The sequence below is a fragment of the Lepidochelys kempii genome, chromosome 2, assembly GCF_965140285.1.
Source record: "Lepidochelys kempii isolate rLepKem1 chromosome 2, rLepKem1.hap1, whole genome shotgun sequence".
Lineage (NCBI taxonomy): Eukaryota > Metazoa > Chordata > Testudines > Cheloniidae > Lepidochelys > Lepidochelys kempii.
Genome location: NC_136381.1, coordinates 135,022,621 through 135,048,690, shown reverse-complemented (window position 1 = coordinate 135,048,690; position 26,070 = coordinate 135,022,621). Strand labels below are relative to the sequence as shown.

The 26,070-nt window shown below is 44.7% G+C and overlaps 1 protein-coding gene across 2 annotated transcripts in view; it reads right to left on the bottom strand.

Annotated features, from left to right (window-relative positions):
* Positions 1-277: 277 nt before the first annotated feature.
* Positions 278-26,070, bottom strand: part of RETREG1 (reticulophagy regulator 1) — a 144,898-nt gene continuing 119,105 nt past the window's right edge. For both annotated transcript variants that reach the window (XM_073332287.2, XM_073332288.2), the window contains 3 exons: positions 13,858-13,922; positions 7,679-7,805; positions 278-4,690 (listed from right to left, as the gene is read on the bottom strand). In XM_073332287.2, coding sequence (XP_073188388.2) covers positions 4,179-4,690; positions 7,679-7,805; positions 13,858-13,922 — 704 coding nt within the window. In that variant the 3' untranslated portion in view covers positions 278-4,178. The remainder of the gene's footprint in view (positions 4,691-7,678; positions 7,806-13,857; positions 13,923-26,070) is intronic.

Sequence of the window (26,070 nt, the reverse complement as noted above, 5' to 3'; positions counted from 1 at the left end):
CAAATTAAGTACAGTTCTGCTGCCCTTTACTCAGATAACCAGGATAACAACATTCTATTACTCCTGCATTCAAATACTAGAGTGATTTGTAACCCAACACAAGCTCAAATTGATCATTTTGACAGAGCAGTTCCCTCTGCTGTGTACCTAAGCAGAGTAGGTGTGCCTATGCAAATACAGTCTGTTCCTCCAGCTCACCACAATATGTCAGCGGAGAGCTCATTCACACCCTGCTTACATGGATAAAGTTCTAAAATTATCAGGCTGTAGCTGAGAGCTAAGATTATTTATTTAGTATGACCCTCCACACTATTAAAACAGTGGTTCACATCAGATTAGGAAAAAAGCCCAACAAGTGGCGGCATTAACTTGACTGAAGTTATTTTTTTGGAATAACAAACATACAATTTTATATAATGAAAGATAAAAACTACCATATTTATTAAATGGTTTTACAAACAATTACTATAATAATAATAATAATAATTAATAAGTATTCCATGTTTATAAAACAGTAATCATATTAGGTTAAAGTGCTGCAAAATATTTTAAACAGTTTAAGACATTTTGTAATTTTCCAGTTTCTGGTTACCTGGATAGATTGTATCTAGAAACCATTAATTGTTTTCATATTAAATAAATGGAGATCAACATACGTCTGTTCAACAGAGTGCTTAGTTAAATGGACATTTGTCTGGAATAAGTGCAAAATGAACTAAAGAAGTAAAATCTGTATTTTTTCATATTTAGTAATGTCCTATTTATCTGTGCTCAAATAAACTAAGCTATCCCTCCTCATTATAGACTCAATTTAAAAAAGAAACAAGCTCACTAAACGATGAAAGGTATGCATTTATGATTATATATGTGCCAAAAAGGCTTCTATATCCCAAGTTTAAGCTTTTTGAAAGGTTCCTTTATTCTGGATTTAACATATTGTTCAAGAAACAGGAGTGACATAATTACGGCCCCCAGTTCAGCCATCCTTACTAGGACAACAGGCTCAATGAAGTCAATAGGAATTTTACTGAGTAAGGAGGACTGAACTAGGGTGCATATATACTCTTCTAACAAATGGAGAAATCCCTTAAAGATACAATCACCATCTAGCTCGATATGTGTTTATTATATTTTTCAATATATTGTGTCAAAACTGTTTTCTATAAGAAAATATACACTTTTACACTATTTAATTTACTCATACAGCTTTGTTTCTGTAATTTTATTAATTTTTGAAGGTGGGAGGACTCTTGTTAGGAAAGAAGCTATGAGAATTATTGCGAGATTGTTAACTGTTGTAATTCTTCAGTAACTTATTTTGTTGCTGCTGCTGAGTGTAGCAAAATTAATATCCCTAATATTAATTCCAACTGAACACACTCTGGATGGGATCTTTTTGAAAGCCAGAAAATGTTTCTTTGTGCTCAAATATCCAACTAATGCAAAGGGAATGCATAACCAATATTTCTTAATTATTTCTGAACCAAGTACTTCTGACCTACGCTGTCTTTTTTTGAGAAAGTTCTGCAGAAAATCATGGCATGCTCAATTACTTACTATTCAGATCCCAAAGCCTTCTTTTTCAGCTCTCACAGATGCTCATGGGTCAGTCTGATATTAATAAAGTATGAAAGGATATGCTATAATTTTATTACGACCAATAATTTTGACTAAGTCCTCTTCTTCCAATCCTGCAGTATTTGGGGTCTTGAACAAAGAGTTAATTATACTTTAACTACTATAAAAACAGAAGAACAAAATATTTTAAAAAGCTAAACACAGGGTAATGAGCAATTGTGCTCCCACATTTCAGTATGTTGTATGTTCAGATTTGTTTTGCCTTGCTTCCTTATGGACAAATTAGGACTTATTCCACACTAGAACACGTAGTCCAAATTGATTTACCTTTCTATCTTGAAACCAGAAAATGGATCATTTACAAAAAGTCTGAGCAACTCCTCCTGCAACTGCTTTTGTTCCTTGATGTAATTTGCATTTCTGTAAGAGTGCCCCTGTATTTTATAATTTTGTAACCACAAATATTCTTCAGAAAACAATAAAGTGCACACTTGTTACAATGCCACCATTGACAGCAAGCCTCATCATCCACTTACAGTCTTGTTAAAAACCTCCCCCTCTCCAGCCCTACCCATCCAGTTTCTTCATGTGTTGTAACCTTTTAATTTTCTTGTTACTTGTACCATCACACAGGGAAGCATACTATTGTCAAGATGTTCTGTAAAGCTTCATTGGTGACTTGTAACTTGTACTCATCTGACTATGTAGATTGTCTTAAACATGCATTAAGGAAACAGTGTTCTTTATTCATCTGAAATGGGGTTTACACTCACTAATTTCGTGGCCACAGCCTTTGTGTTTGTTTGTTTGTTTATTAAATGGGAATGCACAAGCTGGGAAAAAGTCATAAAAAACTTAACAGCTAACAACATATAAAATATGTGGCTGTATTTTATTTATTTTTCAGAAACTTGTATTAAATGTCAGGATGATGTAATTTAAAAAACTACGTTTGTGGGCTCTATATCCAGTTTTCACTTCTTTCAGGATGGGTTAGATAATGAAGGCACAGGCTCACTTTTGTACTGATAAAGGACAGCAAACACAGTTAATATGCATTACTGACGCATAAGCACAAGCAACAATAAAGCTAGTGTCAAAAGTCTTCCATAGCTTTCCTTTACCTAAAATCTTTTTGGCAATCTGTCTAGCTTTTAAATGCCTCAGAAAGAAAAACAAATTTAAAATGGCACTATTTTAAAACAAGTTTTTTTTCTAAAAATAGTCTATTATGGAAGAAAAGCTGACCTTGTTATAAGCTTGGTTTATACTTTCCAACAGTCCTAGATAACAACATTCACCTGTTAAAATGCCAGCAAATAGGGAATCACAAAGATTAGTGATAACAGCTGACATGGTCCCTCAACCCTGCTTACAATTTATAGCACATTAATAAAACTAGCTTTACTTCTTCCTATTAATCTTTGTTTACCTTAAATGGGCATTGCCTTTCATCTTTGTTTAAAGGTGAACCAAAAATCTTGAAAAAAATGGAGTAAGTTACTTGTTTAAGATCCCAAGCCAGTCTGAGTATGTGAGGAGTTAAAAATTACAAATAAATATTTTTAAACAAGTTCCTCCTTCACTTGTATGCCAAGAAGTTTCTGTGTTTCTTCTATAACATCTGGCCTCACTGAACACCAGATACATCTTAAAGAATAACTCTCCAATGACTTCAATTAGTAGTGATAGCAGCTGTCTCATGAGAAAAACATAACCTTGACTGCAGGAATTGGCAGGTAAAAAGCCTCTCTGCTCACCTTTAATATTCTTGGCTTCCCTATTCCAAACTAAAATTAAAAAACAAAACAACAAAAGCCTTGTTCAGTTTACATGATATTCATAATCTCAAGTGTAACATTGTTTTTGCCTTGCTTTTTATGGACATTATTGCCCAGTACCAGACTCTAGCAGAAAATACAGCAGGTGGTCAATTTAGTAGCATGCCATTTCATAACTCTACAAGCCTAAAACATCAGAGATAACTTGGAAATGTATCAGCTTATCAAAAAATTAATTTGAAAGTTTACATATGCAACAGAACTTTTGTTAATTTTGATGGCGTTGCACACATCCTTAAATTCAAGGCTTATGCTAATAAAGTGTTCATTGACATCAAACGTGCCACACACAATAACCATAGGGATCTAGATATTTCACTATAATAGAGGCAGATAAGAAGATTTTGCTTATCTCACTGCATCCTATTCATAATTTCTCTTCACTATACATATTGTTAACTGCTTTGGATGCTTGAAAACTAAGTGTAAACAAACAGAAGGTGGAGAGCATTTTGGCTGAGGACCCCAAAATCTAGATTTGGCAATTTAATTTTTTCTTAAATAACAACTGACCTCTAACATTCATCAGTGACCAAAGAGTGGCTAGATACTTCATTTCATGCTACTACACTGAGGCATAACTATCAGAAACATTAAACTATCAAGGTCAGCTGATATGTATCCAATTAATTCACTCTGTGTAAGGAAATTATTACAACACATCTGAAGTAATAGTTAAAGCTTACAGCTGAGCATTTTCCTTTTTTGCATTTGATTTTTTGTTTCATTTCTGCTATGTTACTAGCTCCAATTTCCAGGTTAATGACCTCCAAGCAGATTTGAAAGGAAGCCTGAAGATTTCTTTTTTTCCTGTGGCTTTTCTTCTTGGCCTTGTGTAAGCCCCAGTTCACCCTCAATCTGCTCAAGCTCTGATTGGTCAAGCAGTTCAAAATCATCAGCTTCTTCTGCGTCTGTCTCCTCACTCAAACTGGGGACTACCGGTGAGGGTGCTTGCCGTGTGGACTGCAACTGGTCTTTGATGGCGGCAGACACTGCAGCTGCAATAACATCACCAGCAATATCACTCACTAAGTTAAAGGTTTGGTCACTGGTCAAAGGAAGGGAAAGGCCTGTGGCAGACTGCCTCTCTTTCCTCTGTCTGGGAGAATGAGCCACCTTGGAAGGCATCTGTTCCTTTTTTCTCTTCTGCTGGATGGGCATGCCAATGCTCGAGTCATCATCATCATTTGTTCCTGCACCATTTTCTAAAGAGGGAAATTCTGCAAGATCTCTGGCAAAAGCTTCTTCATGATCACTAGGTCGGTCAAAATCTATTAAGAGATTAGCAATTGAAAATACTGTTAGCAAACAAGGGAGAATGAAAGAACACAATTATTATTAGTAAAGTTTATTCCCTACCACAATTTTGTGATTTAACAAGGAGAGCTTTCTGACACCATTCAAATTAGATGTTTCTCAGATTATATACTCAGTATTTCAAAGCTGCAAACATCACTGTTGCTCAAAATCTGACTATATTACTTCAGTGAGAAAACAATAATATAATGGGAGAATGTCAGGTTAAAAGTAAATATTAAAAGCTTCCTTAGATTATTAAAAATGTAAAAATTAAATTTCCTTTCACCGTTTACACTGTTTACATTTTACTTTTCACTGGGCTTACAAAATGAAAATTTCCTGGTGAAACTCATCTTGTGGTCCTCATGCATGAGCACCATGCTGATGGGGGTCGGTTGTAAAATCTGCTCGGGAATGTCTGAATCCATTAACAAATCTCTTTTCATTAAGGTATGAAAAAATATCATGAAAACATTTTTGTTAACATCAAAGTTGTATGTAAAACATCCTCCACAAATATTGAACACAAAACCTTAGCAAAACTGACCAGTGTAGTTTCACTTTTAATTGTTAAAAGTAAATTGGATTTCAATGGTTTTGTTTTTAGTAATCCAAAGTGTTATTAGTAACATAATGAATTTTTAAAAAAATTAAAACTTCACAAAAAGAAAAGGAGTATTAGTGGCACCTTCAAAACTAACCAATTTAAGTGAGCATAAACTTTCATGAGTTACAGCTCACTTCATCGGATGCATTCAGTGGAATACAGTGAGGAGATTTATATATACACAGAACATGAAAAAATGGGTGTTATCATACACACGGTAAGGAGAGTGATCACTTAAGATGAGCTATTACCAGCAGGATAACACCCATTTTTTCATGTTCTGTGTGTATATAAATCTCCTCACTGTATTTTCCACTGAATGCATCTGATGAAGTGAGTTGTAGCTCACAAAAGCTTATGCTCAAATAAATTGGTTAGTCTCTAAGGTGCCACTAGTACTCCTTTTCTTTTTGCAAATACAGACTAACACGGCTGCTACTCTAAAACTTCACAGTGTGCTTTTATGACCGGATGCTAGAGTCCTTACTCTACTAAAACACCAACTGACCATAGGCTTGTAAACCAGGGCTTAAGGAAATGAATTAAGGAGAATATATATGAAAAGAACCTTTGTTCTAATGTGCACTGAGGATATAAAAAAAAATTAATCTGATTGAATTTATTTTGTTTCATAAGAACAAGTGATGAGGCATTTTGATAAAGGCTAAAAGATATAAAAGCCCTGAAGTTTAAAAGATTAAAATGAATCATACATATTTATCATTAACTTGTATTTTTCCACCAAATAGTGCTGTTTGATTACAACTTGTGATAGATACTTTAAAAAAAGAAAGAATTAAATGATGTTGATTTGGCATTTATAACTATCCTGCAATACTATCCTAACTTGTAATTTTAAGTAACCTCCAGCGTAGAAGAAAAATACAGGACCTGCAGAATAGAAGAACAACTAACTGAATAGATTACATCAAGACTACTGTAGTGACACCAGATACAGCATATACAATATCAGTAACATTTACAATACTCTATGGTCCTTCTCTTGATCTGGCTAGCTGGAAGTTCTCCATAACCTATCCAGAGTGCCAGATACTGAACTCCTTACTTTTCTTCTACTCAGTCCTCACTCAGGCAAATTCCCACTGGGAGATTGGTTGAGTAAAAACAGAGTAAGGATCTCATGATTTAGCCTTTAAAGAGGTGTCCTTGGGTATCTCCTAGCCTATGAGCCTCCCCCTCCAATCCTGGCTCGATGCTGTCCATCTCCCCCAAGATTCTATTATTTGGAGCCCATTAATGCTTTTCTTTAATTGACTTCTGGAGTGGTTACCCAACATATCAAGATATGCTCCTCCTCTTCCTTCCTTTATATCAACATGGCACATACACACACTCCAAAGAGCAAGAGGATAAATCCTATTTTTCCATGCTGCCTGAGAACTCTGGTGGAGATAGCTGGTCTTGCTGGTTATGAGCATGTTTAATTTAGTCTTTGCTGCTGATGTTATTTAAGTTATACATTAATGTGCTGCATAATGTACAAGACACAGATAATCCTTGTCCAGCAGATGTCCCCAAAACACAATAAATTAAACCTATTGCGGTATACACCTCTACCCTGATATAACGCAGTCCTTGGGAGCCAAAAAATCTTACCGCATTATAGGTGAAACCGCATTATATCAGGGTAGAGGGATTAGAGTGTACAAAGAAATAATGTTTTTTGAAATTTTACTAGGAAAGATATTTTTATTCCTTTAGGATAAAAATGTTTGTAAACTTGCAAACTAAATCATTTTTGTTTGTAGGGGCAGAGGGTTTTGGGCGGGGGCGCAGGAGAGAGGCAGGAGCAGAGTGAAGCGGCAGCAAAACCGCCCAGCCTGGTGGAGCACGTAGCACCCCCTGGCCGGGGCACAGGAGGCAGGGAGCTGGGGCCAGGGCTGCAGCACGGACCCGCTCCCTCTGGCCCCAGGCACCCAGGCTGGGGCATGAACTTCCAGCCATGAGCCGCCCCCCGGGTCGCCACAGCCTGTCCGAGCCCCCTATGCTGTCCCTGCACATCTGAATCGACCCCTGTTCCCCCTCCCCCTATGGCCCCATTATCCAACCCCTCAGCCCCGGCCCAGCACCCTTAACACGCTGCTCAGAGCAGCGTGTGGGAGCCAGACATGCTGATCCGCCGGAGCGTGCAGCCCCGCCCCCCAGAGCGCTGCTTTACCACATTATATCTGAATTCGCGTTATATCAGACCGTGTTATATTGGGGTAGAGGTGTATTTTAATAAAAAAAAGTCAGCTTTTACAAGGAATTGTCATGTCCTGATGTACCCTAAAAATTTTAGATAATTTCCAGTAATGTAATAAATGAAGACTTAAATGAAACCATTACATACCATCAGATGTGTCTGTCTGTGGAGTGTATCCCTCAGATAAATTAAAGGTCCCATTATCAGTCCAAGATACCTCTGATACATCTGTGTCAGACACCGATAGCTCTTTAGCAATAACCGTAGGACTAATCTATAAATATATAAAAATACATGAAATGTGGCATTCTTACACTCAGAATGAATTATTTTACAGTTAAGTTAATGCCTAGACACTGAAAAGCAATGTAATGCATCTTGCTTGTGATATCACGTAGACCAGGGGTGGGCAAACTATGGCCCAGGGACCACATCTGGCCAGACATTTTAATCCAACCCTCAAGCTCCTGCCGGGGAGTAGGGTCTGGGGCTTGCCCGGCTCTGGCGCTCCAGTTGGGGAGCGGGGTCAGGGGCTTGCCCAGCTCTGTGCAGCTCTTGGAAGCAGTGGCATATCTCCCATCCGGCTCCTACATGTAGGGGCAGCCAAGGGGCTCCGTACTCTGCCCCCACCCCAAGTGCCATCCCCACAGCTCCCATTGGCTGGGAACCACGGCCAATGGGCGCTGCAGGGGTGGTGCCTGCGGACAGGGCAGTGTGCAGAGCTGCTTGGCCACGCCTCCATGTAGGAGCTGGAGTGGGGACATGTCGCTGCTTCTGGGAGCTGCTTGAGGTAAGTGCTGCCCAGAGCCTGCACCCCTGACCCCCTGCCCCAATCCCCCTCCTGCCCTCTGAACTCCTTGGTCCCAGCCCAGAGCACCCTCCTGCACCCCAAACCGTCATCCCCAGCCCCACCCCAGAGCCCGCAGCCGGAACACTCACCCCCTTCTACACCCCAGCCCCCAATTTCATGAGCATTCATGGCCCGCCATACAATTTCCATACCCAGATGTGGGCCGTGGGCCAAAAAGTTTGCCCACCCCTGACACAGACATTCTTTCCAGCTTAAATGTAGAAACAAGTAGGTAACACTTACAGTACATCTATGCTACAGCTGTGAGCATACCTCCCAGCTTAGGTAGACAGACATGTGCTAGCTCTGCTTGAGCTAGTGTGCTAAAAATAGCAGTGTAGCTGGGGGTAGCACTGGTGGCAGTTTAGGCTAGCTACCTGAATATGTACCCAAGGGGCTGGGCAGGTTTGTACTCAGGTGGCTAGCCCAAGATACTGCCCTAGCTACTCCCCAGCTACACTGTTATTTTTAGAGCACTAGCTTGAGCAGGGCTAGTGCATCTGTCTACCTGAGCTGGGAAGCTGCAGTGTAGATGTACCTTAGTGGTATGAAGTATTTGAACATATGCAATTATAAAACACATTTTGATGTCTCTGATGTTATCCCTGCTTGTTGCTGGAAGTATTTTAAAGTCTTTTTGTTGTATGTATTATCAAAGCTACATAACTCTGCAAAGGCTGCACGGTATAGTCATTTACATGCAATATAACACCACATAAAAAGTGGTCATATGGGTTTAAATTATTCCGCAAGTCTTTGACAAAATATGTGGTTTAACTATAGAAAGAAGTTGTTCCTCACCTTGTGCGTCCCTGTGAGTGCTCCACTGTAGGCGTGTCTGCATCCCTGCACTGGTGATCAGAGAACTTTGGTAGCACATGCACTAGCTCTCTTCGTGCTGCGCCATGAGGCTAGCCAGTATGCACGGGCTATCCATCCTTCTCTACCACAAAGTCCCATATTGGGAACTCTGAAGTGGAAGGGAGAAGGGCAGGTTGTGGAGCACCCCTAGGGGGACACATCTTGAAGAACCTCTTTTACTGCACAAGGTGAGTAATTGCTTCTTCGAGCAGCATCCCTACGGGTGCTCCACTGTAGGTGATACCCAAGCAGTACCCCTTTTGGAGGGCTGGACTGTGGTGGCCATGCCTGCGGACTGTCAACATCAGCAAAATGTCTCAGAGCCCGCAATCAGATTACCCTGATGGGCCACATGTGACCTGCAGGTTGTCCACCACTGGTCTAAGGAGTGCCGGGAGGTAACTCACACTTCCACCAGTATAAGGAGTTTTTGATCCTTGTAGGTAGTGACAGGGATTTGTCCAGCCTGTCTCCGTTCGATCTGTGAACCGAACTGAACCACAGTTGGAGGTATCACATGCGGAGTCTGGTGTGTGGTATCACAGCCGTTCCTGCCACCATATGCCCCAACAGTTGAAGGCAAAGTCTGGATGGTATCTGTGGACTGCATTGAGCCGTGTCTATGAGTGAGATGAGGGATAGGAACCTGTTGAGGTAGGAAGGCTTTGGCCTGTAGAGCATCGAGGTCGGCTCCTATGAATTCCAGGTGCTGCACTGTCCTGAGGGTTGAATTCTGGGTATTGATCTGCAAGCTCAGTTCTGTAAACAAGTGTATTGTGGTGTCAATGGCTTGATGAACCTCCTGAAGTGATCAGGCTCTGCGGAGACAATTGTCCAGGTATGGGTAGATCATTATCCCTTGTGAGTGTAAATGAGTGGCTACCACTGGGAGAACTTTGGAAAATACTCTTGGGGCCAATGAGAGTCCGAACGAAGGACTCTGTATTGGTAATGGTCGTGTCCCAGAGTGAATCTGAGAAATCGTCTGTGAGCTGGTTGGATCAAAATGTTAAAGTAGACATCCTGTAGGTCAAGGGCTGAAAACCAGTCTCCCTGTTCCAGTGATGGAATAATCATCAATAAGCTGACCATCTTGAACTTCTGAGCTTTGACAAACTTGTTGAGAGCTCTGAGGTCCAGTATGGGTCTCCACCCTTGCTTTCTTTTGGGTATTAGGAAGTAACGAGAGTAGAACCCTTTGCCTCACAGATGTTGAGGTACTGGTTCTATGGCTCCTAACTGGAGGAGTCTATCTATCTCCTGTCGTAGCAGACTCTCGTGAGAAGGGTCCCTGAAGAGGGACAAGGAAGAGTGTGGTGGAGGGGGCAGGGAGGTGAAGTGGATGGAGTATCTGGATAAGATGATCTCTAAGACCCATCTGTCCAATGTTACGTGTTCCGAGGCATTGTGCAATGCTGCCATATAGGTGCACAATCATAGTCAGTTGCAGGGAGTGGTCTTGTGGCACCTTGATCTGCCCATCAAAAGTGGTGCTTACAGGCAGGAGGCTGGGTCGAAGATTGTGGACTGGATGGCTTGAGCTTTGGGAATTTCCCCTTTTTTCTTTGTGGCTCATAATGGTGCTGTTATGGTAATTGAGTCATATATGGTCTGTGTTGGAATTGGGCGCTAAACCATGTCTTTTGCCCTGGTGTATAGATTCCCAGCAACCTGAGGGTGGCCCTGGAATTCTTCAAGGTATGGAGGGAGGCATCGGTCTTCTCAGTGAAGAGCTTTGCATCCTTTTAGGGGAGGTCTTCTATTGTGGTCTGCATCTCCTTCAGGAATCCTGACAAGTGGCGCCATGACACCTGCCTCATCACCACAGCCATGGAGATGGATCTAACTGCCATGTTGGTGGTGTCGAGGGCTGACTGTAGCAATGTTTTGGCACTAATTGTCTCTCCTTAATGATGGCCTTGAAGGATTCCCGATGACTCTTTGACAGTTTATCAATGAAGTCATTCAACTTACTGTAGCTTGTATAATCGTATTTTTCCGTGAGAGCTTGAGAGTTGGCAATGCGGAATTGTAAGGAGCATGAGGACCTTCCTGCCAAAGAGATCAAGGCACTTCCTATCCCTGTTATAGGGTGTTGCCCTGGAATGCTGTTGTCGGCCATGGGAATTCACGGCATCTATCACAATGGAATGGTGGTGGATGGGAGAAAAGGAACTCTGATTCCTTTGTGGGGACATAATATTTCTTGTATGCACACTTACATGCTGGAGCTATCGATGCCGAGGTTTGCCACACCGTTTTAGCCAGGTTTAAGATGGCTTCATTAATTGGGAGGGTGATCTTCAAGGAGGATATCAAGGAGCTGGTGTGTATCCTTGACCTCCTCCAGTGGATGGAAATTGTCTACTAAGGACAGACGTAAAGGCATGACTGCTTCATCCGGGGAAGAGAATATGGCTTTAGATGTTCCGTCCTCCTCCGTGTCAACCTTTTGTTCCTCCATTTCCTGAGGCTCTGAGGCCCTTGTTGCCGTGGCCAAAGGAGTGTTCTGGGAGGGTTTTCGGGCGAGGCTCGAAGCTTGCGAGGCAGGCTCTCGGTGTGCTGCCTACGGGTCGCAGTATGGCCATTATGGTGGCATATGGCCTGGTAGAGGTTCCCATGGGTGGCTGTACCAAGATGGTGGTGGTATACCATCTGCTGGTACATTCCCAGATCCTGTTGATAGTTGGAACCATACGGAGCTTGGGAGGAGCCCTGTGATACTTCCTCTGGCTCACTATCTGACCCCTCACTAGATAGTGGAGGAGCATGGCATGATTGCAAGGATATCCCCTGTGCCCAGCAAAAACATGATGCCCTGATGTTGGTAGTGAGCGGTGAAGACTCAGGTGCCTTCATCATGCAGAAGTCTCTGGTCTGGTGGAATTCCACCGGTACCGATTCTTCTGGTGTCAGGGGAGATGGAGACCTTGCCTGTACCGGTCTCTCCGGTGCTGGGCGGGCTACTGTTGCTAGCAATACTGAGGTTGACTTGCATACTAGGAGTATCTTCCTCGGGTGTTTGTCCTCATCTTTCAGTACCGATGATTCAGTGCCCATGCCCAACGGGTCTGTGGGCCTGTGAGTGGTACTGGATACCAATGGTTGCCAAGAGGAGTGAGTGCTGGATTGAGCTCTCGGTGCTGAGGATACTGAGCGAGATGGCTATTACTTATGGCTATCCCTAGGCTCACTGAAGGGACATCCTGCTCTCTTTTTTTGACTTGAGAGAGGAGTCCCCATTCCGTTTCCTCCACCCACTGTCTTTCGAAGTTGAAGGCTGTGGGGAAGACCGTCCACTGGAAGCTTGAGGTCAAAGAGCTGCCTCCATGAAGATACTTTTTTGGTGAAGCTCTCTGTCCTTGAGGGATCTCAGCCAGATCTGCTGGCAGAAGGTACACCTTTGTTTGATGTAACCCTCGCGGAAGGAGTGGATGCACTGAAAGTGCTTGTTCGCAACAGGGATCACCTTGCTGCAAGTGCGGCACTTCTTGAAGCCCGGGGAGCTGGGCATATCCTTTTTTGGGGGAGGGGGTGTCCTCCCGCTCATTGGGGGGTGACAAAAGAATAAAGTCCTTTTCTTTTTTCTTTTCTTTCCTTTTCTTTTTTTTTTTTAGGCAACAGATAAGAAAAACAAATGAAGAAAAGAGGCTTCAAAGGAAGCTAAAAATTAGCAATTGTAAAAGGGGTTAACGATCTGTGAACAGACAGCTAATGGCTCGTCTCTAGCCAGGGGCGGCTGAGAAAGAACTGAGGACAGTTAGCCTGTGCATACTGGCTAGCCTCCTGGCACAGCATGAGGAGAGAGAAGGCATGTGCTGGCTCAACAGACACTGCTACCAAAGGTTTCAGAGTAGCAGCCGTGTTAGTCTGTCTTCGCAAAAAGAAAAGGAGGACTTGTGGCACCTTAGAGACTAACCAGTTTATTTGAGCATAAGCTTTCGTCAGCTACAGCTCACTTCATCGGATGCATAAAGTGGAAAAAGCTGTAGCTCACGAAAGCTTATGCTCAAATAAATTGGTTAGTCTCTAAGGTGCCACAGGTCCTCCTTTTCTTCTTATTACTACCAAAGTTCTCCTATCAGCAGCGCAGGGCGCAGGCACACCTACAGTGGAGCACCCACATAGACTCTACTTGAAGAAGAATGTTTCGTTACATATTTTGAGGTTAGAGAGGGGGCGCGACAAATAGCAAAATGAATCTGCTTTACAATGATGTCAGTTGGGCCTCTAGGCATTATTGTAATAATAATAAGAATCTGTATCTCCACTCTTGAGAAGTGGGATAGATTCAATTGCTGTGAAATTCTGGTATAGTCCTTATGCAGCAAATACCATAGGGGTGTAACATCTTGTAGCTTCCTCAGATGAATAGCCCAGTGGGCCACAGATATTTGAGGGACCTATAGTCATAGATGTGGTTAGTTTCTGTGTCAGTTTCTCAGGATGGAGATAATATGAGTCACTTTTAGAACATGTGATGCACATGGCTGTGTTCCTGGTCAGCAACAGCATGTCTCTTACTGGGGGGGAAAAACACAGACACCAAGAGAAGTTTTCGTGGTTTTCAGTGCTTTTTTACATAAACGGAAAGAGCTGGCTAAAATCCAGTCACCTTAGGACACAGGGCTGATATGTCTAATTCACTGTCATCTTCTGTGGATTTTGGTTTTGCAGTTTCTGAAAGAAAGAAAATTACAGTTAGTTATTTTCTAGCTTATCCTGATGACAAAGCATTTCTGAGTTATTTCTATTGACTCCGTTGAGATACAGATCCTTAAATAATTCAATCATATTATGGGCTTCATTTGTTAACACAATGAATGATTCATATATTATATACAATAGGCTGGTGATGTAAAACAAGCTGACTCAGAAGCTGGATATTTATTGAGATGTTATTCTGTAGCATATATAGCCAGAGAGACAACATTCTTCTGCACCGTCTTCCTGCATACTCATCTGCCTTTATTATGTTTATTTCTTTTAAAAACCTGTTACTCCTTGCTGTGTGAAGTGCTTTGACACTATACATCCCTGAAAGTACATTGTGAGTTCAAGTTAACACAAATAAAACAATTCAAGTAACTACAATTCAAAACTATGCCTTCCACATAGCTAGTCTAGTGTTGAGATGGCTGTATTTTATGGATTTAAAATAGGCAGTGGGTATGCAAGCTATGCTATTTTCATATTGATTAAAATGTATGTAATTTCTGGATATGTGCATATAGGTCTTCATGCACAGGATTTTTCCCTCCTTTGTACCCACTCATTCTTTCCCTTGCATTCATACTACCTACCTTAAAATTTGCACTGAAAGTGACTAAGCCCTGGTTTACACTAGGACTTTAGGTCGAGTTTAGCAGCGTTAAATCAATGTAAACCTGCACCCGTCCACACGATGAAGCCCTTTATTTCGACTTAAAGGGCTCTTAAAATTGATTTCCGTACTCCACCCCGACAAGTGGATTAGCGCTTAAATCGGCCTTGCCGGGTCAAATTTGGGGTACTGTGGACACAATTCGATGGTATTGGCCTCCGGGAGCTATCCCAGAGTGCTCCATTGTGACCGCTCTGGACAGCACTCTCAACTCAGATGCACTGGCCAGGTAGACAGGAAAAGAACCGCAAACTTTTGAATCTCATTTCCTGTTTGGCCAGCGTGGCAAGATGCAGGTGACCATGCAGAGCTCATCAGCAGAGGTGATCATGATGGAGTCCCAGAATCGCAAAAGAGCTCCAGCATGGACTGAACGGGAGGTACGGGATCTGATCGCTGTATGGGGAGAGGAATCCGTGCTATCAGAACTCCGTTCCAGTTTTCGAAATGCCAAAACCTTTGTCAAAATCTCCCAGGGCATGAAGGACAGAGGCCATAACAGGGATCCGAAGCAGTGCTGCGTGAAACTTAAGGAGCTGAGGCAAGCCTACCAGAAAACCAGAGGGGCGAACGGCCGCTCCGGGTCAGAGCCCCAAACATGCCGCTTCTATGATGAGCTGCATGCCATTTTAGGGGGTTCAGCCACCACTACCCCAGCCGTGTTGTTTGACTCCTTCAATGGAGATGGAGGCAACATGGAAGCAGGTTTTGGGGACAAAGAAGATGATGATGATGATGATGAGGTTCTAGATAGCTCACAGCAAGCAAGCGGAGAAACCGGTTTTCCCGACTGCCAGGAACTGTTTCTCACCCTGGACCTGGAGCCAGTACCCCCCGAACCCACCCAAGGCTGCCTCCTGGACCTGGCAGGCGGAGAAGGGACCTCCGGTGAGTGTACCTTTTAAAATATTGTACATAGTTTAAAAGCAAGCATGTGAAAGGATTACTTTGCCCTGGCATTCGCAGCTCTCCTGGATGTACTCCCAAAGCCTTTGCAAAAGGTTTCTGGGGAGGGCAGCCTTATTGCGTCCTTCATGGTAGGACACTTTACCACTCCAGGCCAGTAACATGTACTCGGGAATCATTGTACAACAAAGCATTGCAGTGTATGTTTGCTGGCGTTCAAACAACATCTGTTCTTTCTCTCTCTGTGTTATCCTCAGGAGCGTGAGATATCATTCATGGTCTCCTGGTTGAAATAGGGTGCTTTTCTTCAGGGGACATTCAGAGGAGCCCGTTCCTGCTGAGCTGTTTGCCTGCAGCTGAACAGAAATGTTCCCCGCTGTTAGCCACGGGGAGGAGGGAGGGTTGAGGGGGTAGCCACGCGTTGCGGGGAGGCAAAATGTGACCTTGTAACAAAAGCACATGTGATATGTATGTAATGTTAACAGCAAGGTTTACTTTGAAAGACTGTAGCCACTGTTTTATAAAATGTGTCTTTTTAAATACCGCTGTCCCTTTTTTTCCCTCCACCAGCTGCATGTGTTTCAATGATCACAGGATCTTCTCCTTCCCAGAGGCTAGTGAAGATTAGAAAGAAAAAAAAAAGCACTGGAGATGAAATGTTCTCTGAGCTCACGCTGTCCTCCCACACTGACAGAGCACAGACGAATGCGTGGAGGCAAATAATGTCAGAGTGCAGGAAAGCACAAAATGACTGGGAGGAGAGGTGGCGGGCTGAAGAGAGTAAGTGGCGGGCTGAAGACAGGGCTGAAGCTCAAATGTGGCGGCAACGTGATGAGAGGAAGCAGGATTCAATGCTGAGGCTGCTGGAGGACCAAACCAGTATGTTCCAGTGTATGGTTGAGCTGCAGCAAAGGCAGCTGGATCACAGACTGCCACTACAGCCCCTGTGTAACCATCCGCCCTCCTCCCCAAGTTCCATAGCCTCCACACCCAGAAGCCCAAGAACGCGGTGGGGAGGCCACCGGCCAACCAGCCACTCCGCTACAGAGGATTGCCCCAAAAAAAGAAGGCTGGCATTCAATAAATTTTAAAGTTGTAAACTTTTAAAGTGCTGTGTGGCATTTTCCTTCCCTCCTCCACCTTGTGGCATTTTCCTTCCCTCCTCCACCTTGTGGCATTTTCCTTCCCTCCTCCTGGGCTACCTTGGTAGTCGTCCCCCTATTTGTGTGATGAATGAATAAAGAATGCATGAATGTGAAGCAACAATGACTTTATTGCCTCTGCAAGCAATGATTAAAGAGAGGAGAGGAGGGTGGTTAGCTTGCAGGGAAGTAGAGTGAACCAAGGGGCGGGGGGTTTCATCAAGGAGAAACAAAGAGAACTTTCACACCGTAGCCTGGCCAGTCATGAAACTTGTTTTCAAAGCTTCTCTGATGCGTACTGCACCCTCCTGTGCTCTTCTAACCGCCCTGGTGTCTGGCTGCACGTAACCAGCAGCCAGGTGATTTGCCTCAACCTCCCACCCCGCCATAAACGTCTCCCCCTTACTCTCACAGATATTGTGGAGCACACAGCAAGCAGTAATAACAGTGGGAATATTGGTTTCGCTGAGGTCTAAGCGAGTCAGTAAACTGCGCCAACGCGCCTTTGAACGTCCAAATGCACATTCTACCACCATTCTGCACTTGCTCAGCCTGTAGTTGAACAGCTCCTGACTACTGTCCAGGCTGCCTGTGTACGGCTTCATGAGCCATGGCATTAAGGGGTAGGCTGGGTCCCCAAGGATACATATAGGCATTTCAACGTCCCCAACAGTTATTTTCTGGTCTGGGAATAAAGTCCCTTCCTGCAGCTTTTGAAACAGACCAGAGTTCCTGAAGATGCGAGCGGCCCTTTCCCGGCCATCCCACATTGATGTTGGTGAAACGTCCCTTGTGATCCACCAGAGCTTGCAGCAGTATTGAAAAGTACCCCTTGCGGTTTATGTACTCGCCGGCTTGGTGCTCTGGTGCCAAGATAGGGATATGGGTTCTGTCTATGGCCCCACCACAGTTAGGGAATCCCATTGCAGGAAAGCGATCCACTATGACCTGCACATTTCCCAGGGTCACTACCCTTGATATCAGCAGATCTTTGATTGCGTGGGCTACTTGCATCACAGCAGCCCCAACAGTAGATTTGCCCACTCCAAATTGATTCCCAACTGACTGGTAGCTGTCTGGTGTTGCAAGCTTCCACAGGGCTATCGCCACGCGCTTCTCAACTGTGAGGGCTGCTCTCATCTTGGTATTCATGCACTTCAGGGCAGGGGAAAGCAAGTCACAAAGTTCCATGAAAGTGCCCTTATGCATGCGAAAGTTTTGCAGCCACTGGGAATCGTCCCAGACCTGCAACACGATGCGGTCCCACCAGTCTGTGCTTGTTTCCTGAGCCCAGAATCGGCGTTCCACAGCATGAACCTGCCCCATTAGCACCATGATGCATGCATTGGCAGGGCCCATGCTTTCAGAGAAATCTGTGTCCGTGTCCTGATCACTCACGTGACCCCGCTGACATCGCCTCCTTGCCCGGTATCGCTCTGCCAGGTTCTGGTGCTGCATATACTGCTGGATAATGCGTGTGGTGTTTAATGTGCTCCTAATTGCCAAAGTGAGTTGAGCGGCCTCCATGCTTTCCTTGGTATGGCGTCCGCACAGAAAAAAGGCATGGAACGATTGTCTGCCGTTTCTCTGACGGAGGGAGGGGCGACTGACGACATGGCTTACAGGGTTGGCTTCAGGGAGCTAAAATCAACAAAGGGGGTGTCTTTACATCAAGGAGTATTTCAGGCAGGACTTCACAGAGGGTTCCAATAAGAAATGGTGCACCTAAGTTATTGTTCTTATTGGAACAAGGAGGTTAGCCTGGCCTCTGATTGATACATGGCTAGATTTACCTCGCTGCACCTTCTCTGTGAGTGACTGCAGTGTGACCTAGAGGAATGAGTCCCCTAGACGGGGGATGGGGGACACACAAATGAGTACAAAACAAATCTGGTCTATTTCTTGTTTTGATCCACTCCATCTATCCTTTACATCTTTGGCTGGCAGCAGACGGTGCAGAAGGACTGCATGCCATCCACATCTCATGGCTGCCCGGCAGAAGATGATGCAGTAGGACTGCTAGCAATCCGTATCGCCTGCCTGCTTGCCATAAGACGGTTCAATAGGACTGACTGAAGGACTAAAGAGAATGACCTGGTCAAGTCACTCCAAATTTAGTCCCTGCGCCCATGTCTGCCCAGGCGCTCCTGGCGGACGTGGCCAGGAGCACCTCGGACATGATGATGATGGCTACCAGTCGTACTGTACCGTCTGCTGCCACAAGGCAAGGGGTTGATGCTGCTGTGTAGCAATGCAGTACCACGTCTGCCAGCACCCAGGAGTCATAGGGTGACGGTTACCTGAGTGGGCTCCATGCTTGCCGTGGTATGGCGTCTGCACAGGTAACTCAAGAAAAAAGGTGCAAAACGATTGTCTGCCCTTGCTTTCACGGAGGGAGGGAGGGAACGGGGGCCTGACGACATGTACCCAGAACCACCCACGATAATGTTTTACCCCATCAGGCATTGGGATCTCAACCCAGAATTCCAATGGGCAGCGGAGACTGCGGGAACTGTGGGATAGCTACCCACAGTGCAACACTCCAGAAGTCGATGCTTGCCTCGGTACTGTGGAAGCACTCCGCCGAGTTAATGCACTTAATGCACTTAGAGCATTTTCTGTGGGGACACACACACTCGAATATATAAAACCGATTTCTAAAAAATCAACTTCTATAAATTCGACCTAATTCCGTAGTGTAGACATACCCTAAGTAGGTCTGGTAGTTTTTGTTGCGTCACAGGTGTCTCCAATGAACATACAAGGAACACACATTTTGCCTTCTCCCTTCTCTGCCCATCTGTCAGAAAGAGGAAGTTACTCACCTTGTGCAGTAATGATGGTTCTTCGAGGTGTGTGTCCCTATGGGTGTTCCACTTTAGGTGTCTGTGTGCCCCTGCACCTCTAAACAGAGTTTGGTAGCAGTGTCCTGTTGAACACGTGCATGTGCTCTCCCTCCCTCATGGTCTGCCTCAAGGCTATTTAGCACTGCACAGAGGAACCCCCCTCACTTCCTTCTCTACCACAGAGCCCTATAGAGAACTCCGAAGTAGAGGAGAGGAGGGCAGGTTGTGGAGCACCCATAGGGACACACATCTCGAAGAGCCATCATTACTGCACATGGTGAGTAACTTCCTCTTCTTCTTCGAGTAGTGTCCCTGTGGTGCTCCACTTTAGGTGACTCCGGAGCAGTACCGACCACTGGAGGCTGGGACTTCGGAGCGGAGTCTTTTACTACAGAGAGTACTGTGGAGTTGAGGATGGTGTCAGCGGCCAAATCTTCAGCGATCGCATAATGTTCTGTGAAAGTATGGACAGAGGCCACAGTCATTGCTCTATAGATTGCGGAGATAGGGGTATCCCTATGGAATGTGGTTGAAGTAGGAACTAATCTTATGGAGTGCATATGGACGGAAGCAAGTTGCGCCCTTGCTAAGTGATTAATGCAACTAGAGACCCATCTGGATATTCTTTGAGGAGATATCACAGAGCTTTTGGATCTTTCTGTGGACGAAAGGAAGAGTTTAGGGGATTTTCTGAAGTCTTTAGTTCTGTCCAAGTAGAATGCTAATGTACTTCTAATATCTAGCATATGCACAATTGTCTCCCAGTTGTCACAATGTGGTTTTGGGAAAAAAACAGGGAGATGGAACTGTTGATTCATATGGAAAGTGCAGAAAAAGTAGGGAGAAACTTGGGATATGGCCTTAGAGTTATAAAATAATTAATTAATTGATTATTATTTTTAAAGACAAAGGCCATGAATGATGGGTGTGCCATCAGTGCTGCTATTTCTCCTATGTGCCTAGCTGAGGTGATGGCAACGAGAAATGCTGTCGTCATGGACAGGTGTAAGAGAGAACAAGTTGCCCTGGACTCGGAGGGAGGTCTAGTCCAAGCCACGAGAACTAGATTGAAGTCCCAGGCTGGATCAGGTGGTGTCACATGGAGGAAGAGAGTCCTAATGCCCTTAAAGAATCTACGCATTAGTGGTTGAGCAAACTCCAAGTGGGAAGCCATTTTCGCCATGAGATGTACCTTAAGGGAGCTGAGTGAGAGTTTAAAATGTAGTGCAAAATCAGAGAGAGGAAAGATGAGGTTGGGTCTGTCCATTTGGAATGGTACAAACTTGGAGTTGTTTCCATTTTGTAGACAGGTATGTGGAGTGGTCAACTTGTGGTTGTGTTGCAACATGTGTTTCAGCTTGTCAGATCATTCTGCTTCTAAGCCTTGAAACAAAGAAAGATCCATGCCTGTAGGCGGAGGACCCATGGGTTGGGGTGAAGGGTCAGCCCATTGTTTTGAGAGAGTGGGTGAGGAATGGGCTGACGTCAAAGGTACAGGAAGACATATTGCCATCTGCGTCAGGTAAGGGAGCCAGACTTGTCATAGTCAAGAGGGGCAATCACAATAACTCTTGCTTTGTTTCACTGAATTTTCAACAGATTCTTGGATAGGGTAGGAAACTGGGAAAAGACATATAAGTGGGCCCTGTCCGCTGGGAAGATGAGGGCAACTGCCAGTGAAAGTTTCCCCAAGCCAGCCCTGTAGCGGTAACAAGGATCTTTCTTGTTCCGGTAAGTAGCGAAGAGATCGATAGGCTGGGTTCCCCAAAGGGTGGCTATATCTTGAACCACCTCTGAATTCAGTGTACACTCATTATCATGAGAAAATTCCAACTGAGACTGTTGGTTGTCCTGTTCTGTATCCCTTGTAGACAGACAACTGAGATGAACACATTGTGATGGGTGCATCAGTTCCAAAGTTTGAATGCTGTCTTGCAGAGGGGGGAAGATCTGGCAGCTCTTTGGCAGTTTATACAAAACATACAGGTCACATTAAGTCCATCATAACCTTTGTGTGTTGTTTTTGATGAAAGGCAGAGTTTGTGCACAGGCACTCCTGACAGCCCTTAGCCCCAAAAAAGTGATATGGAAGGTCATTTCTGTGGAAGGCCATTTGTCCTGAACCTTGTTGTTGCGTAGGTGAGCTCCCCAGCATATTAGGGAGACGTGTCCCAGGGTGGTGAATGTGCATAGTGAGAAGAGTGCTCTCGCTTGTACTGCATCAGGTTGGTGCTGATAAAGTCCAGTTACTGTACTGGCGTTCGTATGCCACTACAATGAAGTGAACCTTGGAGAATACCCTGTGTGGAGCAGTCTGTACCTATAATGATCCTGCCCCAAAGGTAAGCAGGAGGAAATCTCCTGTACGATGGTTGTATTGAGATATGGAAGTAGGCACCCTGTAGGTTCAGGGCTAGAAATTAATCTCTTTGCTCTAGAGCTGGTCCTAACTGCTGTGAAGTAAGGTAAGGTGACATCTGAGTGGCGTGACAGGTGTATAGATGGCAGCTGATGTTGTAAGGTATCATTGTTCAGGTCCCTGACCAGCTCAAAGTGCTTATAAGGGACAGTTTGAGAGGTCATGGACTGGGGTGCACACTGTTCTCACTTTTGATCCCTGGGCCTCTTACATTATGGCTCATAACAGCACAGAGATGGTGAGTATTGAGAAGATTGTGATCTGTGGTGTGGTTGAGAGGTATATCTTCTCTTCTGTTCCACAGTGTAGATTCCTAAGGAGTGTAGTACAGTCCCAGAATCCTTCAGGATGTGGAGAGAAAAATCTGTCTTCTCCACAGAGTTTGGCCCTTCAAATTGGAAGTCTGCAACTCTTTGGGCAATCTAGAGAGGTGTAGCGAAGGGAAAAAAAACACCCACAACCCACCTCAGTAACACTATCATGGAGATTGGGTAAGCAGCTGTAACAGCTACATCCAGTAGTGTCTCTAGGACCGGTCTGGCTATTAACTAACCTTCTCTAAGAATGGTCTGAATCTGTTCTTTTTGTGTTTCCAGTAATGTTTCAGAAACATCCTGAGTTTCCCAAGATTAACAAAATTGTTTTGGCCATGACAGTTTGGTAATTTATGACTCTAAATAGTAATGTTGTTGATGAATATGCCATCTTGCAAAGCCTGATCATATGGAGTTGACTTGGCATTATGTTGCTTGCTTCATGCATTAACCACATCCACTATGATGGAGTTGGGCTGCGGATGTTGAAAACAAAGCCTGCCTCTTTGGGTAGAGCTGTAGGGTTGTTTTTGTTTACACTCTGTTGCTGGTTGGTGCGATGGAGGCTGGCTCTGCCAGATGATTTTGGTAGGATCTAGAATCAGCTCATTAATTGGGAGGACAGTTCTAGATGAGAAGGTAGTGTGCAGAATTTCCACCAACTTGTGATGTGTATCTGCCACCTCCTGTAAGGGAATCTGCAGCTCCTCTGTCACCCTCTTGGTAAGATCCAGAAAGTTCTTAAATCTTCACCGAGTGATGAGGGGTGGGCAGCACAGTCTCATCTGGGAGAGATGAGGAGAAATGTGCTGAAGAGGAGGCTTCCTCTTCAGGTGTTTCCCCCGCCCCTTCTTTCCTGTTCTGAAAAAGCTTTCTCCTGTCCTGGCTTAGGTGCTCTCCTGCCTGGCTGAGGTGCCAGGCTGTAGCAAACCATCTGGTGGACTCTCCCTAAGAGACACTGGAGATGGTTGCTCTATGTGTGTGTATATACCCAAAGAGTTACAATACGGCCTTGGGAGGGAGAGGCAGGAAGGCAGGCACGGGCGGTTGGCGTGATGGAATTGGGGATGACCCTTGTAGTGTGGTGGTGGGCCACCTTGAGGGGCCAGGGAATTATCACCTCCTGGCCAGTGTCAGATTCGTTAGTGGGTAAGGGTGCCGCTGACTGGGATATTGGCAGTGCTAAGAGCGATTCTGGGTGCCGGGATGTGCTTGATACCGGGGTCCAGGTACCAAGTAATGGGGATTGTGGTTTTTCTCCAATCATCAGGTCTCCAGGGTACCAGAGCTCATGCAGTACCATGGGTTCATTTGGTACCACAGAGGAGGGTCCGTGGTACATTGTCAGTACCGATAGTTGGGCAGAGCACTCCCTAAATGAGAGTTTTGCCCAGTACAAAAACTTTGTTGGTGCCACTTCTTAAGAGACGATATGGTAATTGTCTCTCCCTGGGTACTGAGGCCACAGGTCTCCAGAGTATCAGAACACCTGTGTTACCATGGGCTCATCCGGAACCCCAGAGGAGTGTCTGTAGTTGGTAACAATGGTTGGGAAGGTGCAGAACACTTTCTAGATGTGAGTTTTGTTGCATCTGGTACCAAAGGGTTTCTCTATGCTGCTCTTTTAGAGATGGTACAGTAACTGTCACCTCTCCTTAGGGGGTGGTACCATTGCCTGAGAGCATGAGGGTGGAAGCCTCTGGTGTCTTGGTGCCCAAGCAGAGCTGACAGCAGGGCTTCTCTGTGTTGCTCTTTTAGGGATGGTACGGTAACTGTGTCCTCTGGGTGCAGTAGTTGCCCAGAGTTGAGCTCAGAGCAGCACAGAGCTTACAGAAGACCCTTGTCATGTGGAGAGCAGAGCTCAGAGCAGGGCAGAGCTCAGAGCAGGAAGCCCCTTCTCAGGTTTCAGTTTCCAGAGCTTCCCGAAGGAAAGAAGGAACATAAGGCAGCTGAGCTCACAGCTGGAGGTTCCTCTGCTGGTGTTGTCGGGGATCGGTGCCGAGATGCCTGCACTGGGGAACACCCCTCTGGCTGGCCAGTTCCTCGGAGGAGCCTTTCCAGGGGGAGTCTGCTGGTGGCTCTCCCCGCCTCCCCCCTTCTCCTCTTCACCACTCCACCCCTTTTGAAGTGAAGGCTCCCGGGATGATCCGGGGTCACCACCCACGGAATCCCCTGCAGACTGAAGTGTTTTCTCTATAGGGAGGAATTTTTACTTCAGCTCCCGTGAGGCTGCAGTTTTAGGTGTGGCAGGTAAAGCACTTCTGTGAGGGTCTCCCAGTCATAGTGAGTGTCTGGCCATTACAGGAACTGACTCTTGGCGGAGAGGCACTGCTTGGAGCAGAGAGAGCCAGGCAAGCCCCTGGGCAGGGGGTCGTCATCCTCTAGCAGGGAGGAATATGAAGAAGAACATCGTCTTTACTTTTTTTTTTTAACTGAAAAAGAAAATAATTATGTGTCTATTAGATGCGGGGGGGTGGGGGGGATGCCCCCAGACAGGGAAGGAAAGTGAAATTCTTTTCCTTTTTCTTTTAAACCAAAGGAAAAAAATAAAATAAAACAAAACACTAGCCTGAGTACTTTTAGGGAGAACAAAGGTAACAAAACAAACACTACTTATGCTAGGTTTCAGAGTAACAGCCGTGTTAGTCTGTATTCGCAAAAAGAACAGGAGGACTTGTGGCACCTTAGAGACTAACCAATTTATTTGAGCATGAGCTTTCGTGAGCTACAGCTCACTTCATCGGATGCATACCGTGGAAACTGCAGCAGACTTTATATACACACAGAGATCATGAAACAATACCTCCTCCCACCCCACTGTCCTGCTGGTAATAGCTTATCTAAAGTGATCATCAAGTTGGGCCATTTCCAGCACAAATCCAGGTTTTCTCACCCTCCACCCCCCCCCCCCCACAAACTCACTCTCCTGCTGGTAATAGCTCATCCAAAGTGACCACTCTCCCTACAATGTGCATGATAATCAAGGTGGGCCATTTCCAGCACAAATCCAGGTTTTCTCACCCCCCCACCCCCATACACACACAAACTCACTCTCCTGCTGGTAATAGCTCATCCAAAGTGACCACTCTCCCTACAATGTGCACGGTAATCAAGGTGGGCCATGTCCAGCACAAATCAAGGCTTTCTCACCCCCCCCTTTTTTGCTAATGACACAGATAAGGAAGGGACAACTGCTCCTTCCCTCAGAGGCCAAAGGTGGTAGAGAAGGAAGTGTGTGTGTGTGGGGGGGGGTAGCCCGTTGCTACCAAAAATCTCCGATTAGAGGTGCAGGGGCACACAGACACCTAAAGTGGAGCACCCATAGGGACACTATTAGAAGAAACACAGTCTCATCCTCCATCCATTTCTTTTAAAGGAAGTTAACTGGAAGCAGCATTGCAGCCTAGCAGAAAAGCTGATAGACTCCTGGGCCCCTTCAAATGCAATTTTTACTTATCTCTGATAGCACCCACAATACATATTAAGATGAAGAAAAACACAGCTGGGGAATAGAGCACTGCAAGATGCATGGTTATATGGCAAGAAAATTTTTAAATGAATGTGCATTCTACTGGTCCAACATTTAAGTGACTGAAGAGTCAAGCTCCATAAATACATGCAATGTGCCCAAGTACAGTTGTGGGAAACATAACATTGTACTTGCTGATTTTCAGCTTAAAATTACAATATAAATTAAAAAAATCATTGAGGCAAAGTTAGCAGAAGTTTATAAATAGAAATTTGCTCCTGATATAGATTTATTTCTTAACAAAGCCTATACAATTTGCTGTAATCTATGTCTGAAAGGAACATGGGTG